This window comes from Astatotilapia calliptera, chromosome 10 (assembly GCF_964374335.1).
Source record: "Astatotilapia calliptera chromosome 10, fAstCal68.1, whole genome shotgun sequence".
In the NCBI taxonomy this organism is placed as follows: domain Eukaryota; kingdom Metazoa; phylum Chordata; class Actinopteri; order Cichliformes; family Cichlidae; genus Astatotilapia; species Astatotilapia calliptera.
The window spans coordinates 19,704,484-19,717,146 of record NC_137431.1 but is presented as its reverse complement, the minus strand read 5'-3'; the positions used below and the strand labels follow the sequence as shown (position 1 = coordinate 19,717,146).

Genomic DNA, 12,663 nt, shown 5'->3' with positions numbered 1-12,663 from the left:
ATCCAACATGCTCTGTGTTTCAGAGTTGAGATGGACAAGATTAACAAAACTCATCCTGAAAGACACGTTTTGAATATGCAGAAAGCTTGAAATCTTGCAGAACTACATCAGAATATATGCACATCTTGTTACCCTCCAACATCTGAACCCAGGCTAACAGAAAAGGAAGAAGATTAAATCGCTCCTTTGTGTGTCTTGAATAATAAGACAAAATGAGAAATGTTAAGAAATAAATCTATTTGAAACCAATACAGAAAGTATTTCAGCATAGTGATGCACATGGATGTATAAAGATTCACATGAATGCAGGGCATAAACAGTCTGATGCTCAGAATTTCCTCGAAAAGGACAACACCTTTCTCAATGTCCTGTCATAATGTTTAAGTTACATATATACATAGATGTTTCCTTGTGGTACGTGTTTTAGTGTCCACCAACTGTACTAAAAAAAATACATTATTATTTTTTAAAGACACCTTTTGTATAGTTCTGTCCTTAAAGTGCGGATCTTAAAGTATTAGAGAAGTACAGAAATTAGATTTTGACATTTAAAAAGGTCAGCGAGTGGCCATAGAGTGTTATTTTAGAGATGAAGTATGATAATATGTTTACGTGTTTTTAAAAAAAATATCGTAATAGATCCCAAATCCTTCTAAATGTTGAGGCATTTTACTTCACCTTCATTTGTCCCGCCTCTAATGGAAAACAAGGGGGAGCCATTCAGCACCATGGACAGCGCCCCCTTCAAGAAAAATGCTCATGTTTAGGAAACTTTAGAAAAACAGAGGTAAAGTTCAGAGCTTTGTAGGTCAGGTTCAAAACCTTCGATAGCCTCATTAACTCTGTACCCAGCACCGTCAGAGCGCCACGGTGAAACATTTATGGCTCGCTTGTGTTGTCTTTACTTTTCACTGATGTCTCAAATCCCAGGGAGAAACAGCAGTCTAGCGGCCCATCACGCTGCTACATCCCTGAGGCGAACGCATAATGTATTAACCCTTTGCGACCAGCGCGAGGAGAGTGCGCCGGGTGTTGAAAAGGGCTGCTCCAACTACTTTTAAATATTACGGCGGAGCAGCGCGGTAGACACAGTTTTCAACCTCAAGGCTAAAGACTGCAATCGAGCTGCTGCGGTCCCACTGATGGGGGGAAGCTGAGGCTTCACATGGTCTATTATATAATTAGTATACGGAGTGTAAAATGGGGGTATTTTCATCAGAGGCTGGAAACACAGACAGCCTGATAAGAACGAAAGGAAGGTCTAATAACAGTGGTTTAAAAATAAAAGGAAAAGAAAGAAAAAGGCTTGGGTGGAGGAAGGTGCCTTGAATCTTGCAAGAAGATGAAAAAGATGAAGACCTGGGAAGGGTGGTGGGAGTGAGGGATGGAGTGGGGGGTAGACACACTGCATCATTTAAGTACTGCGGCTGATGTCACTTCCTAAACACCATAATTGGTCATCAATGACTCTTATAGCTGTGAAGAATGGCTAAATGAAAAAACACATACACACTCCCCCGGGGCTTTGTTTCAGTGATTCGTTGAACCCTTAATTGCTCGGACCTCACAGCCTCTCTCTCTCACACACACACCTGATAGAAGGGCAACTCCCACTGAGGACGGCGTCGCATATCTTCCCGCTCACCTATACACAGCCTGCTGCCGTCGCCCCCCTTATGTGCCCCCTCCCTTACCGGACTGGACTGACAAATGGGTTAAATCTGTCAGCAGGAGTAGCCGTGATAGATGCACCAGGAGCGTCGGGAGATCCCTTCCCGTCCCTTTGCTGCTTGACAAATCTGCGCTCAAAGCTTTCGCCGTGCATCATCCACGCTGTGGTTTGAATTCGACAAGGAAGACTGAATTAGATCGTGTTTTTTCTTCATTTCTTTCTTTTTAAAATTTGTTTTATAACAGGCGACTGAGAGAAGCAGCTGCAACAGCAGCACCGGTTCTTAGACCCAGACCCGTGGGCGGCTGGGTGGCGTTCGTCTGGGCGAGCTGATAGGACGCAGATTTGGCACTCTACCTACCAACTGCTTCATCCCAAAACGACCCCAAATTCTCGAGACATGGCGATGAGAAGTGAGATGTAGGAAGCGGACATAAGGCCATTCATGTTGGTCTGTGTTTCAGCCAAAACGGACAACATTTCACACCATCACCACCACCAGCGTCCTCCCCATCTAACCAGTTGATTTTTTAAAATAACTATCTAAAAAGTGTGGAACACATGACACGCTGGTGAATTCCCCAGGCAGGTCCAACACACAGACTGAATGAGTCCATCTTTGACTGTCGGACGGACTCCTCAAGAGCACAGGACGGATGCAAACAGAATAAACACATCTTGGCAATTCACACAAACACCTTCAGCGTCTCCGCCAACGGTGCTCTAACAGAACGGGGTGACTCGCACACCGGAGGAAAAGTCGTTTCACGGGCAGGTAGGCAATACCCTCACGGCCAATTAGCGTGCTGCCTCCGGGGCGGCGTGTTAAAGGTGATAAAGGTGATTACCGCGACCTAGAGCCCATGCGTCGGTCCTTCTGATCGCCGTGGAGACGCGCAGGCGACTGCACCTGTTGTAATCTCGTCCGTGTGAATGTGTAGGGCTTGTGTGCGCGTGGGCGTATGCGCGTGCGGAGCACATATAGACCTCAGTATGCGTTGACGAGGTGTGAGCCGTGCTTTTTTTGTTAATGGGTGACAAAGTGACAAAACAGCGTGGTGTGTGTGTGTGTGTGTGTGTGTGTGTGTGTGTGTGTGTGTGTGTGTGTGTGTGTGTGTGTGTGTGTGTGTGCATATCTGAAAATATATATTATTTCTTAAAATCTTTCTGTCTGCGCGAGTCAGAGCGCTGTGTGGGTTTGATCGATATGATTAGGTGATTATAGGTCCATCTCACACGCGCCATAAGTGTAATTACAGTATGATTGTCTCAGTACGCAGCAGGGTGCATAACACTCCATCTCACTCTATGCATTATGCTCTGTGGCTTCTTCAGCCGTTCTCCGGTTCTCTCAGGCTTTAGCAGCTCACATATTGGTTCTGATAAATGGAGACTGGCTGCAGTCTAAAGCCCAGTTGTATTCGTTCTCATTGCCAGATGCTCTAAAACTCCACAGTCATAAAGCGTGATGGCCAAATCTGTCACCTGCCTTACACACATTCATCATCTGATACCCTGGAGGAGACTCGCCTGTGGATGGTAACGGATGGTGGGTATTATAGGTAATTGGGAGTGTAGATTTAGTTTGACTTTGTTTTTTTTCGTGTAGTCTTCGTTTAAAGAGGTTGAGGTGGGGGGTGGGGGGTATTAGCATACATGAATGTTTTTCTTTATTTTCAAATCCTCGCACACCCCATTATGCGGTGAGTGTGTGTGACAGATCAGCAGCTTGGCAGCTTGGAGTGGTGTGTGTCCAGCTGCGCTCCCTCCGCCGCAGAGGCGCGCAGTATGGAACACTATCATGAGTGTCCAGCTTTTTTCCCCCTTGTTGGGTGGGATGCTAACAGCCTCTTTCAAAACACCTGATATAAGATCACATACTCAGCAGAGCTGCTCAATTAGCGCAGCAGCTGCAGATGGGGATTGAAATTGACCCAAGTTGAACTCCAGCAGAGGGGGTTTGGGGCGGCAGGATTCACAGTCCATACAGCGCCTCGTTGGAGAGATGTTTTTAGAATACAGCCTTGATGGGCAGAAGAAAGACAACTGATATCACAGCTGTGCAGTGACAGCTAGACAGTTTGCCCAAGGTGACTTCAGTGGGATGCTGACAATGTGACATTGTGCAGAGGCACAGTGAATTATTTAATTAACCATTTCTGTTGGTTTAAAATCTGTAAATCTAATAAGACACAACTTTATTGTGGGCTTCTTGTCGATCTTACACATGTCTTTCTTTGATCCATAAATTCACAAGACCTTCTCTCCATATTTCTTTTTCCTTTGTGGTTTATAGTAACTGAAGGATGATGAATCACAGAGTGGCATTTTAGCTGTTTCCAGCACTGGTGCTTCAGATGATCAGCTGTGCTCTTTCATTGTTGTTGGCAGGTGGCATAGGCTTTAACTGAAAGTGAAGGAGACATGAAGAGAAAAAATGATGTTTTACTGGCTTGAAGTGCAGAGAGGATCATTGGTTCGTTTATCTGGTATCTATCTCCTGGGCCTGCTTACAGCTCTTGTGCACATCAGAGAAGCCTTGGATGATGTTTAATGGCTTAGTTGTAGTTAGTAGCAATGGTGTGATCCCCTCATCTCTTTCCTACTATTCTGCTAATGCATTTTACTCCATGGGGAAGAGGTGAGGAAGGTGAGAAAAAACCCCATTATTCTCCATTTTCCCTATGCAACGCTTTTTTTTTTCTCTCTCTCACTCACAGTACCTCGTTTCGCTTCATCTCAGCCTCTCCTCTCTGAGCTCAAATCTGTTCTGATCACCACCATTGCAGACTTGAAAATGGGCTACCTGGGGTGCAAGTGACCCCACAGTTCAAACACTGTCAGTCAGCCCACTTTGATTCGCTCCTTTCATCCCCTTTGCCCCTGCATGCCCCACGAACACACCTGCCTTTATGTCCACTATTCCACTATTCCTCATCCTGCTCTCACACAGTGAATGAAGCTTATCAGATGGTGGCTCTCTGCTAAATCATGTCAGCGCTAATGTCCATCTCTGTGACAACAGTGGGTGATTTCACAAGTAGAAAAAAACCCACCATCCAAAAATATACAGGAGAAGGATGGAAAACAACAGAGAGAAAGGACCGGTGTGCAAGTGTTTGATTTTTGTGCACGTGTGTCTGCTGGTTTTTGCCACGAGTGAGTGGGCGTTTCTGTCAGGGGAACAATTGTGTGAACAGATGGACTGTTGCAATACATTCTCATATTAATTTCATATCATATGTCTTATTTATTTGTCCACTGATTGAATAATTCCCATTTCCTGCTCATTTGAGTCGTTGAAGAATTTGAGAATTTATTCTGTGGCTAATGTTCACACATTAAATCTTCATTACTGCCGTCGTCGTTTTGTTCCCATAGGCTAAATACTGGATATCTGCAGCAGACTGCTAAACCATGACAAATAAACAGCATGCATGCATACATCAGAACAAATGTGCCAAAAGCAAGGATCAGGTTATGCACATGACTTGTTCTGAATCCCCCAAATCAAAAGTAACTATCGTATAGCTTTTAACTGCAGCACTGGAGGGTGGAGTGTCTTATCAAATATGCAGATAATGCCACATTTTTAGGCTGGACAGCATTCATAGTGCTCACATATGGGGTTAGATTTATGTCACTGTGAATGAACAAAATCTGACAGAAAAAATAAAAAAATAAATTGAGCATGAAAGATATAAGTCGAATGAAAAAAATGATGTCAGTGGCAATAAAATTCGGCATCAATGCTGCATTTGACTAGGAGATTGTCACCTTCTCATCTTTTGCACATTTTCCCAGATGCAATGTTTATTGTTTTAGTTTTAGTTCAGACTGAGATGTCATGTGTATCCCAGTGCTGGGTTACTTAATGGGAAATATTCATTTTAAGTTATTTTATTACATTTTTTTTCTACCACAATACAAAGTAAGAGTCATTTTAATTGTCTTAATTTATTGTTAATACTATTTCGTTAATGGGCAGCAGGCTAACATAGACAAAATTAAGAGGAGTCTTAAGTAATAATGTGATTAGGTGAGGGGAAGACAGTTTATAAAGCTGTTCAACTACCTACCTGCTGCTGCTGAGCTTAGCAACAATGAAACAAAATGACTTGACAAGTATGACCCAAACCTTGCTTTAAGTTATTAAATTCTGCTGTGAGAACATGAAGATGAAGGATTTGAACCTGCAGCCATGCAAGCCAGTTTCTAAATGAGCTGAATCTCAGTGTGGTTGTATTTCACTGATGTTGCCAATCCACACAAAGCACCTTCGAGTAATTTTTGGAAAACAGGAGCCAGCGTGGCAGCAAAGTGCAGTAAATGTGGGGTAAAAGCAACAGAATTAATGAGCCATTATCACACATGCACTGCAGCCCTGGAGTGTTTTTGTGTTGTTTCTCACTTCTCTGTAGTGCTGCATGTGACAAAGCAAATGTCCGAATAGCTTTGATGTGATATCAAAGCCTCTTTTACCTGCAGCTCCTTATAGTTTAAAGTCTGCGAGATGACCAGTCAAGCCCATGTGGTCTTCTTTGTGCATGCTCTAAGTAAGCACCACCCTTCTCCAAAACCAACTGGAGCTCTAGTAGTGAGAATGCATTTGAAGTTTATGTGTGAAAACAGCTCAGTGTCTGTTACAAAGCAACAGTAGTTAGTAACAACCACCCTCCACTGGTCACACCAAAGTAAGTATAGCTGAAGCAGAAAGCCCTGTGATTCTATTAAACTGTTTGGAAACATTTGAACTTTTTAATTATGAATTAATGCAAATATTCTCACATTAAGCTTTCATTTTATTTCTCCATGTGACATGCAGCCACTGCAGGTAGTACCTGGAAATGTTTAATAATGAGGCCTCAGTGTGTCTGTGTGTGTTTGCGTCTTGTTGGCTGAGACCGATGTCTGCAGAACAGATATATGTTGCCACGGTGACCGCAGTACCTTTAATGTGCAGGTGAGGCACGAGTAGACCCAGGAGCAGATGGACCGAAGAGCAAATTTCCTCCGAGCGCACAAAACTATGGATACATAAATACTTCCCCGCACGCACTTTGTTTGCTGTCTGCCTCTGTCTCATGCACATATGTAATTTTCACCCCTGATGCCCTCCACAGATCATCAGAACAGGCAATCGCACTGCTCTTAACCTTTTAGGCTGTTTTTGTCTTTGCACACTTTGGGTAATTTTCTTCCCTCTGCTCCAATTCCAAAATCCAAAAAGGATTTCAGTCTAGAAGGAGAGGAGATGGTTTATATTTCTGCCATGTTTCCCATCTCATAGATACCCCCACTTCCAAATCTATCTCTCCTGTCTGGCAGTGGCTGGCTCGCAAAATCCTATTGGGATCTCTATCTCTTCCTACCTACCTATCTATCCATCTATCTTTCTTTCTTTTTCTCCCTCCCTTCAGCTCAGTTCACTGTGTACTATTGGCAGGAATATAACATGAAGCATATCGCCAAAGTGTCAAAATATTACAAGCCCTCAGAGGCATGACTCTCATGAATCAAAACAGAGAATGGCTCTGATCATACGACAGCGTGGGCCACGGTTGATTGATGCCCTGTCTCGCCCCGAGGTGTCTCAGCGAGGTGTTGGGTGGCGTTTGGGACTGTCTGGAGGGACAGCTAGTCAGTAGATCTGACAGGGAGGGTTAGAAGAAATTATATCTGGCAAGCGTGTGGCGCTTCTCCTCTGTGGACCAAGGAGACTGAACAAAGACCAAGCAGGACAAAGACAAAAGGAGATGAATCGCCTGACTGTACTATGAGGGTATTATCAGAACAATAGTAGTGGAATATTTTCTGTGACTCCGTTGAATTATAATGTGATTACATAATTTGTCACTGCGATTCTGAAAGGAGGAGACTGGATTGAACATTAGAAGTGTGGAAGGAACAATGTTGCCTCAGCAGGACCTCGTGTTTCTAAAAAAGGGCTCATGACTGCTTAGAATACCCATGCGTTGCCACACATTCTCACCTCATTCTTACCTGTGGCATGCATAGCTTATTTAGATTGTGTGTATGTGTGCTCTGCAGGGAGAAGATGCCATTCCACCATGTGCGGGCGGGCCTGCTCTATCCAGACAACTACCTGAGCAGCTCCCTGGCAGAGGGGAACGAAGCCTTCCAGCTAACCAGCCTCTCCACTGAGGAGCTGGGAGGTGAGTGTGCTGACAAAGGGAGCGAGAGAAGGGGGGAGTGTGTGGGGATGCAGAATGAAGTGTGAGGTACTAGCAATTAATGGTTCGCTGCCAGAACAATGCAGTTACACTGCTCCAAGTCTCCAGAGGAAAAGTTTTTCCATTTAGCCACTTTGTCTGAGCTTGACTGGATTCATTGGTTTCCAATTATAGTGCTCAGGAAATAAAATCAATTCAATGGGCTCAGAAGGAAGCAGTGTCTGACAGAATGTATATATGACCAGTTGATACTGGTATGGTAATTTAAGTTTTCAATTCAAATTCATCTTCCATGAAAATTGATGTTACGTGTTCACACCAAAGGCTTTGATGTGGCAAATAGATTCTTGGAAAGCAACGCTACACATTAATAATTTGAGCAAAAATACACCTTTTTGTAATGTTTGTGTGTGTAAATAACCAGAAAAAGACTATTTTAAGGAGGTTTATTTTTGCAGCTCTGACCAATACTTTTATCAGTTAAGATCTTAATCTACTACGAGGAATCTAGCAACATTACTAAAAAAAAAACATGGATTCAGTACAGCAAGTGTTCCCTTTAAACTGGTTCATAGACTCTTTGTAAACAAATCCCCACAGTTAGTCAGATTTATAAGGACCACGAAAGAAAAGTGATAAAACTGCAGCCATGTTATAAACACAAGAATCAACATCTAACCCACTGTGGGGCCCAAGTTTTATCTGTTTATTGCATCATGAAAACTAACTTTTTGAGCGTCTGGCTCATAAAGGTCTGATGAAGAGCTGCAATGTGCAGGCTGTTTATTTTTCTCTAGTGAATGTTGGGTTGTTTCAGCCCAAGACTTGCCTCGACTCTTGTGTTGATGCGCATGTAACCGTATAAACATTCACCACAGTAGGAAGAAAGACTTCCTAAATCAAATTCGACATCCAAAATAAACAGTAGATGTGTCCTACAGGGTTGATAACGATCAACCCTGTAGGTGCTAACTGCCAGTAGTGCTGGTAAATTAAATGGCAACTAATCTGACGTAATTATGCTTTTCTTTCCCGGCGATTACTTTGGTGAGTGAAAATTTATCTTTATTGTGCTTTAACCTGGGAAAACAAATAGGGTTTTCCTTTAAACTGGCCTTTACTGAATTTATACATCATGGGCGCACTTCACTGAGTGCCAGCTTTTCTGTAGCGATCCAAAATCGTGCTGTGCATGCAGTACATCTGGGTCCTGATTTGATGTGATTGACCAGGTGTAAAAAACAAAGACTTCTTACCCTATGGTTGTGCTTTGATATGAAACAAACAGCTAATCCTGCCATAGACCGAGGAATGAGAGCATGAGCGTTTGTCTCTGACTCTCTGACTGTGCCTGTTTGTTTGTGCTTATACATGTGGCCCATTGTAGCTTGCTCGAATGAGCTTTGGTATGAAGTACTTTGTAGTATAAATCTTTTAATCCAGCGTCCCTTGTGCACAACTAAACTCAACCCAGTTCAATAAAACAGTTGCTTTACTGCGAGCAGAGCGGGTACAGTAAAACGTCTCATCATCATTAGTCTGGTTGGCCTCTGTCTGTGTCTTGTTAGTCAAGGGCAGCAAGAACGTGAAAGTAGTCTGGCCGTGTGTAGAGCTTTTATATAAATCGAATCTGGACTCTTAGGTTCCAGACATCCTGATGTGGTCTTATCTAGTGCCTGTCAGCTACAGCTTCGTTGTAAGCGATGGGACTGTTTGATGTGGACCAAATATCAGTGGTATATGCTGCCAGCATTTGAAAACTCCTAATCCCACTTCAGAGAGATGCTGAAGGTTCTTCTAGGATCATCTGTTACTGCAGATAGAAAGCTAGTTAATCACCCCTGTGTAGATCCCTCCTATCATTTCTCTAGTTTTAAGGCATTTCATCAATCACATCAAGAACATGTATAGTCCTGGGGGTTGACCACATAATACCGAGTCATGCACAGGCAGGGTTGGAGCCTAACACACGAACACACGCAGGCATTTCACAGTAATATATCAGGGACTAGCTCATTTGTACCCTGTTGAAAATCTACTCTTCACTGTTGAGCTGCATACAAATACATTTCACTTTGTTTTGGGAGGCCGCACATTCACCCGCATTCCCAATCCCTCGCCTCTGTTTCTCACTTTATTTTGTTGGGGGAGGCAGTGGCATGGTGCTTGAGTCTAGTTATCAGCCGTAGGGGATATTTACAGGCTTAGGCGGGGGCTGTGACTGAACTTCAGCTCTCACGCAACTGACAGTGAAAAGACAGGCATAGGAGACAGATCTGAGGCTGACTTAATACACAAAGGAAGGAAGGAGCTGCATGTCAGGATAAGAATATTAATGACACGAGGCCTGAGAGAGACACAGAGAGATGAACTTCATGTAAAATTCATTGTTTAAGGTTTGAAAAAGGGATTAGTCTTTGGGAAATTGTGCTTTTGGTTGTGTTCCTTCTGTAAAGATTTGCAGAACGCTAGGTGAAATGGCACCCGCTCCGACCCCTGAAGCAAAAAAAGATCCGCAACGCACTGAATGCTTGCTCGCTAAAAGATATTAGATAAAGTCCTGCAAAGCTTGTCCCACCTCTGTCGTCTTTATAGCGTCGTTGAGTTCGACCCCTAACTCCAAATCAGAGCTCCCTCCTCTTCTCAGACAGCGCTAACTGATTGACAGGTAATTAGCCCCGAGATTGACCAATGTATTTTGTAAGACGGTCCTCGGAGGTTTGAGTAATTCTGCTGCATGAAAAGATAGATGCCTTGCAAGCCGTGTGTTTACTTACAATTTGAAGATAGAAGTAAGCCTTTTATGTGGGAGGAGAGAGTCGGAAATGCTCTTGGCAGTTCTTGTGGTGATTGTGCTGCGTGGAGGGATTGGGACAGTTCCCTCGGGGTTTGTAAAATACACTAAGTACACAAAGATGTAAAAGAGCAAGAACAGGGAGAGAGGGACAAAGGGAGCGAGGGCGGGAGATCACTCTCACCTTGATTTGTCTGTGGCACTTCCAGTTAATGGGGAAGCCTGTTATCAACACCAGGGAAGCACCTTTCAGCACCAGCTACAAACCTGCTAAATCCTGTTAATGATTAATTTCTTTCCCATGGATTAGTCCATCTCCCTGACACCATCTGATGACTCACAATTGCATTTTTAGTTTTTCATTTTATGAGGCTGGAGACGGTATGAACATTGTTGTTAAATCGAACCAGAGAGCGGGTTGTTTGCAATCCGATTGTTCAGTCTGACGTCACTAGCCGTGTCTGGGCCTAAACTCCGCTACAGGTCCATATATCAAACGATCACTATGGCATTACTGAGAGTTGAAAAACTGTCTAAAGTCTTTCATCTTTAATAAAATGATCAGCGTTCTGCTCTACCAGGTGTAACAATTGAGTTTAACATCCAGGCATCCATGAAAACGGAATTTATGACATTTAACGGAGTTAGAAGTTAGCAGGGAGTTAGCTCGCTAGCTTCTATCTAAATACAATATAGCATGTCCTGACTGCAGGGTTTTGGAAACAAATTAAAACGTACAGCTCTGTTATCACTTCCAACATAAATGAAGACGGAAAACTAAACAGCAGTGACGTTTGTAAGGTTACTGAAGTTGGGCTAGCTGGTATATAATGATGTGCTACGTGACCGCTAGCGACACAGCTATGTTAGCTTAATATAAACAAGCTAACTTTTTTTTCCCACTCGATAAAAGTTAACGTGAGTGTTCTCGGTGGTCAGGAACAAATGTAATCGCATGGCAGGATGCTGTAAAAGGACCAAACTTCAGCCAGGAGAACAATTGAAATAATCCATCCACAATACGAGGTTAGTCATTCATATACTGCTGCATGGGCTGGGCTGTAGTTACATCCTAAGGTTTTAAAAACTGAGCTTAAATAAATGATTAGCGGTAATAAAAGCCGAGGGAGGTCAACAGGGATCACTGACTGTTTTAGGAGCTTTTTGAGATTAAATAGAAGAAAATACAAAACATTAAACATGTTAACAACACAAAAGCCATATTAAACGCAAACTACTTTAGACCCGGAAGTAGGATTCGTCACGTCATCACTGAACAACCGGATTGCCCTCATATTTAAAACATTAAAATGTATTTTAGCTTCCCTGACAACATTTCAAATAAGTCACATGACTTTGACCTGCGATTAAAATGATTAGCATTGATTTTGGCACAGAAATTGTTGGGTTAAATTACACACTATATATAATATAGTATATATATATATATATAGATAGATAGATAGATAGATAGATAGATAGATAGATAGATAGATAGATAGATAGATAGATATACTTTTTTTTTTTTCGTTTGGACTTTGTTTTTGTCTCTATAAACTCTCAATGATCTTCTGTCCTGCCGCTTCATGTCCATCAGTTAGCAGCTAATTTGTCTGTCTGCTGTTTGGAGCTGAGCAGGTTGTGCACAAAGAGGTCAAGGAAGCCTTTTAGCTCATTCATCCAAATGACCAGTGAGCCCATGCCATACAGAACCTTCATTGTATCTTTATCCATTCATTCATTTGTCAGGAGTTCACAAGAATTACTGCTCCTTCTGCAGCATTGCCCAGAATTTAATCACACTTAAACACAATGATCACCCATATTATGCTCAAGGTCAAGGTCATATTTGTTGTTTTACGGCCAATAACCTGTGAGATGTGGTAGATTGTGAGGTGGGAAGCTACGATGCAGAAAACAGCTGCATCATGCAGCAGCATGTGAGACTGAATGCAAACAGTCACGCTTAAGGCTGGAAATTCAAAAATGTGAGCAGAAACTCT

At 42.8% G+C, this 12,663-nt stretch overlaps 1 protein-coding gene across 1 annotated transcript in view; it reads left to right on the top strand.

Moving 5' to 3' along the window:
- Positions 1-2,307: 2,307 nt before the first annotated feature.
- The window catches only part of caln2 (calneuron 2), a 29,143-nt gene continuing 18,787 nt past the window's right edge, over positions 2,308-12,663 (top strand). Inside the window, exons 1-2 of the mRNA XM_026183175.2 lie at positions 2,308-2,447; positions 7,724-7,848. Of these exons, the coding sequence (XP_026038960.1) occupies positions 7,731-7,848 (118 nt within the window). The 5' untranslated portion in view covers positions 2,308-2,447; positions 7,724-7,730. The remainder of the gene's footprint in view (positions 2,448-7,723; positions 7,849-12,663) is intronic.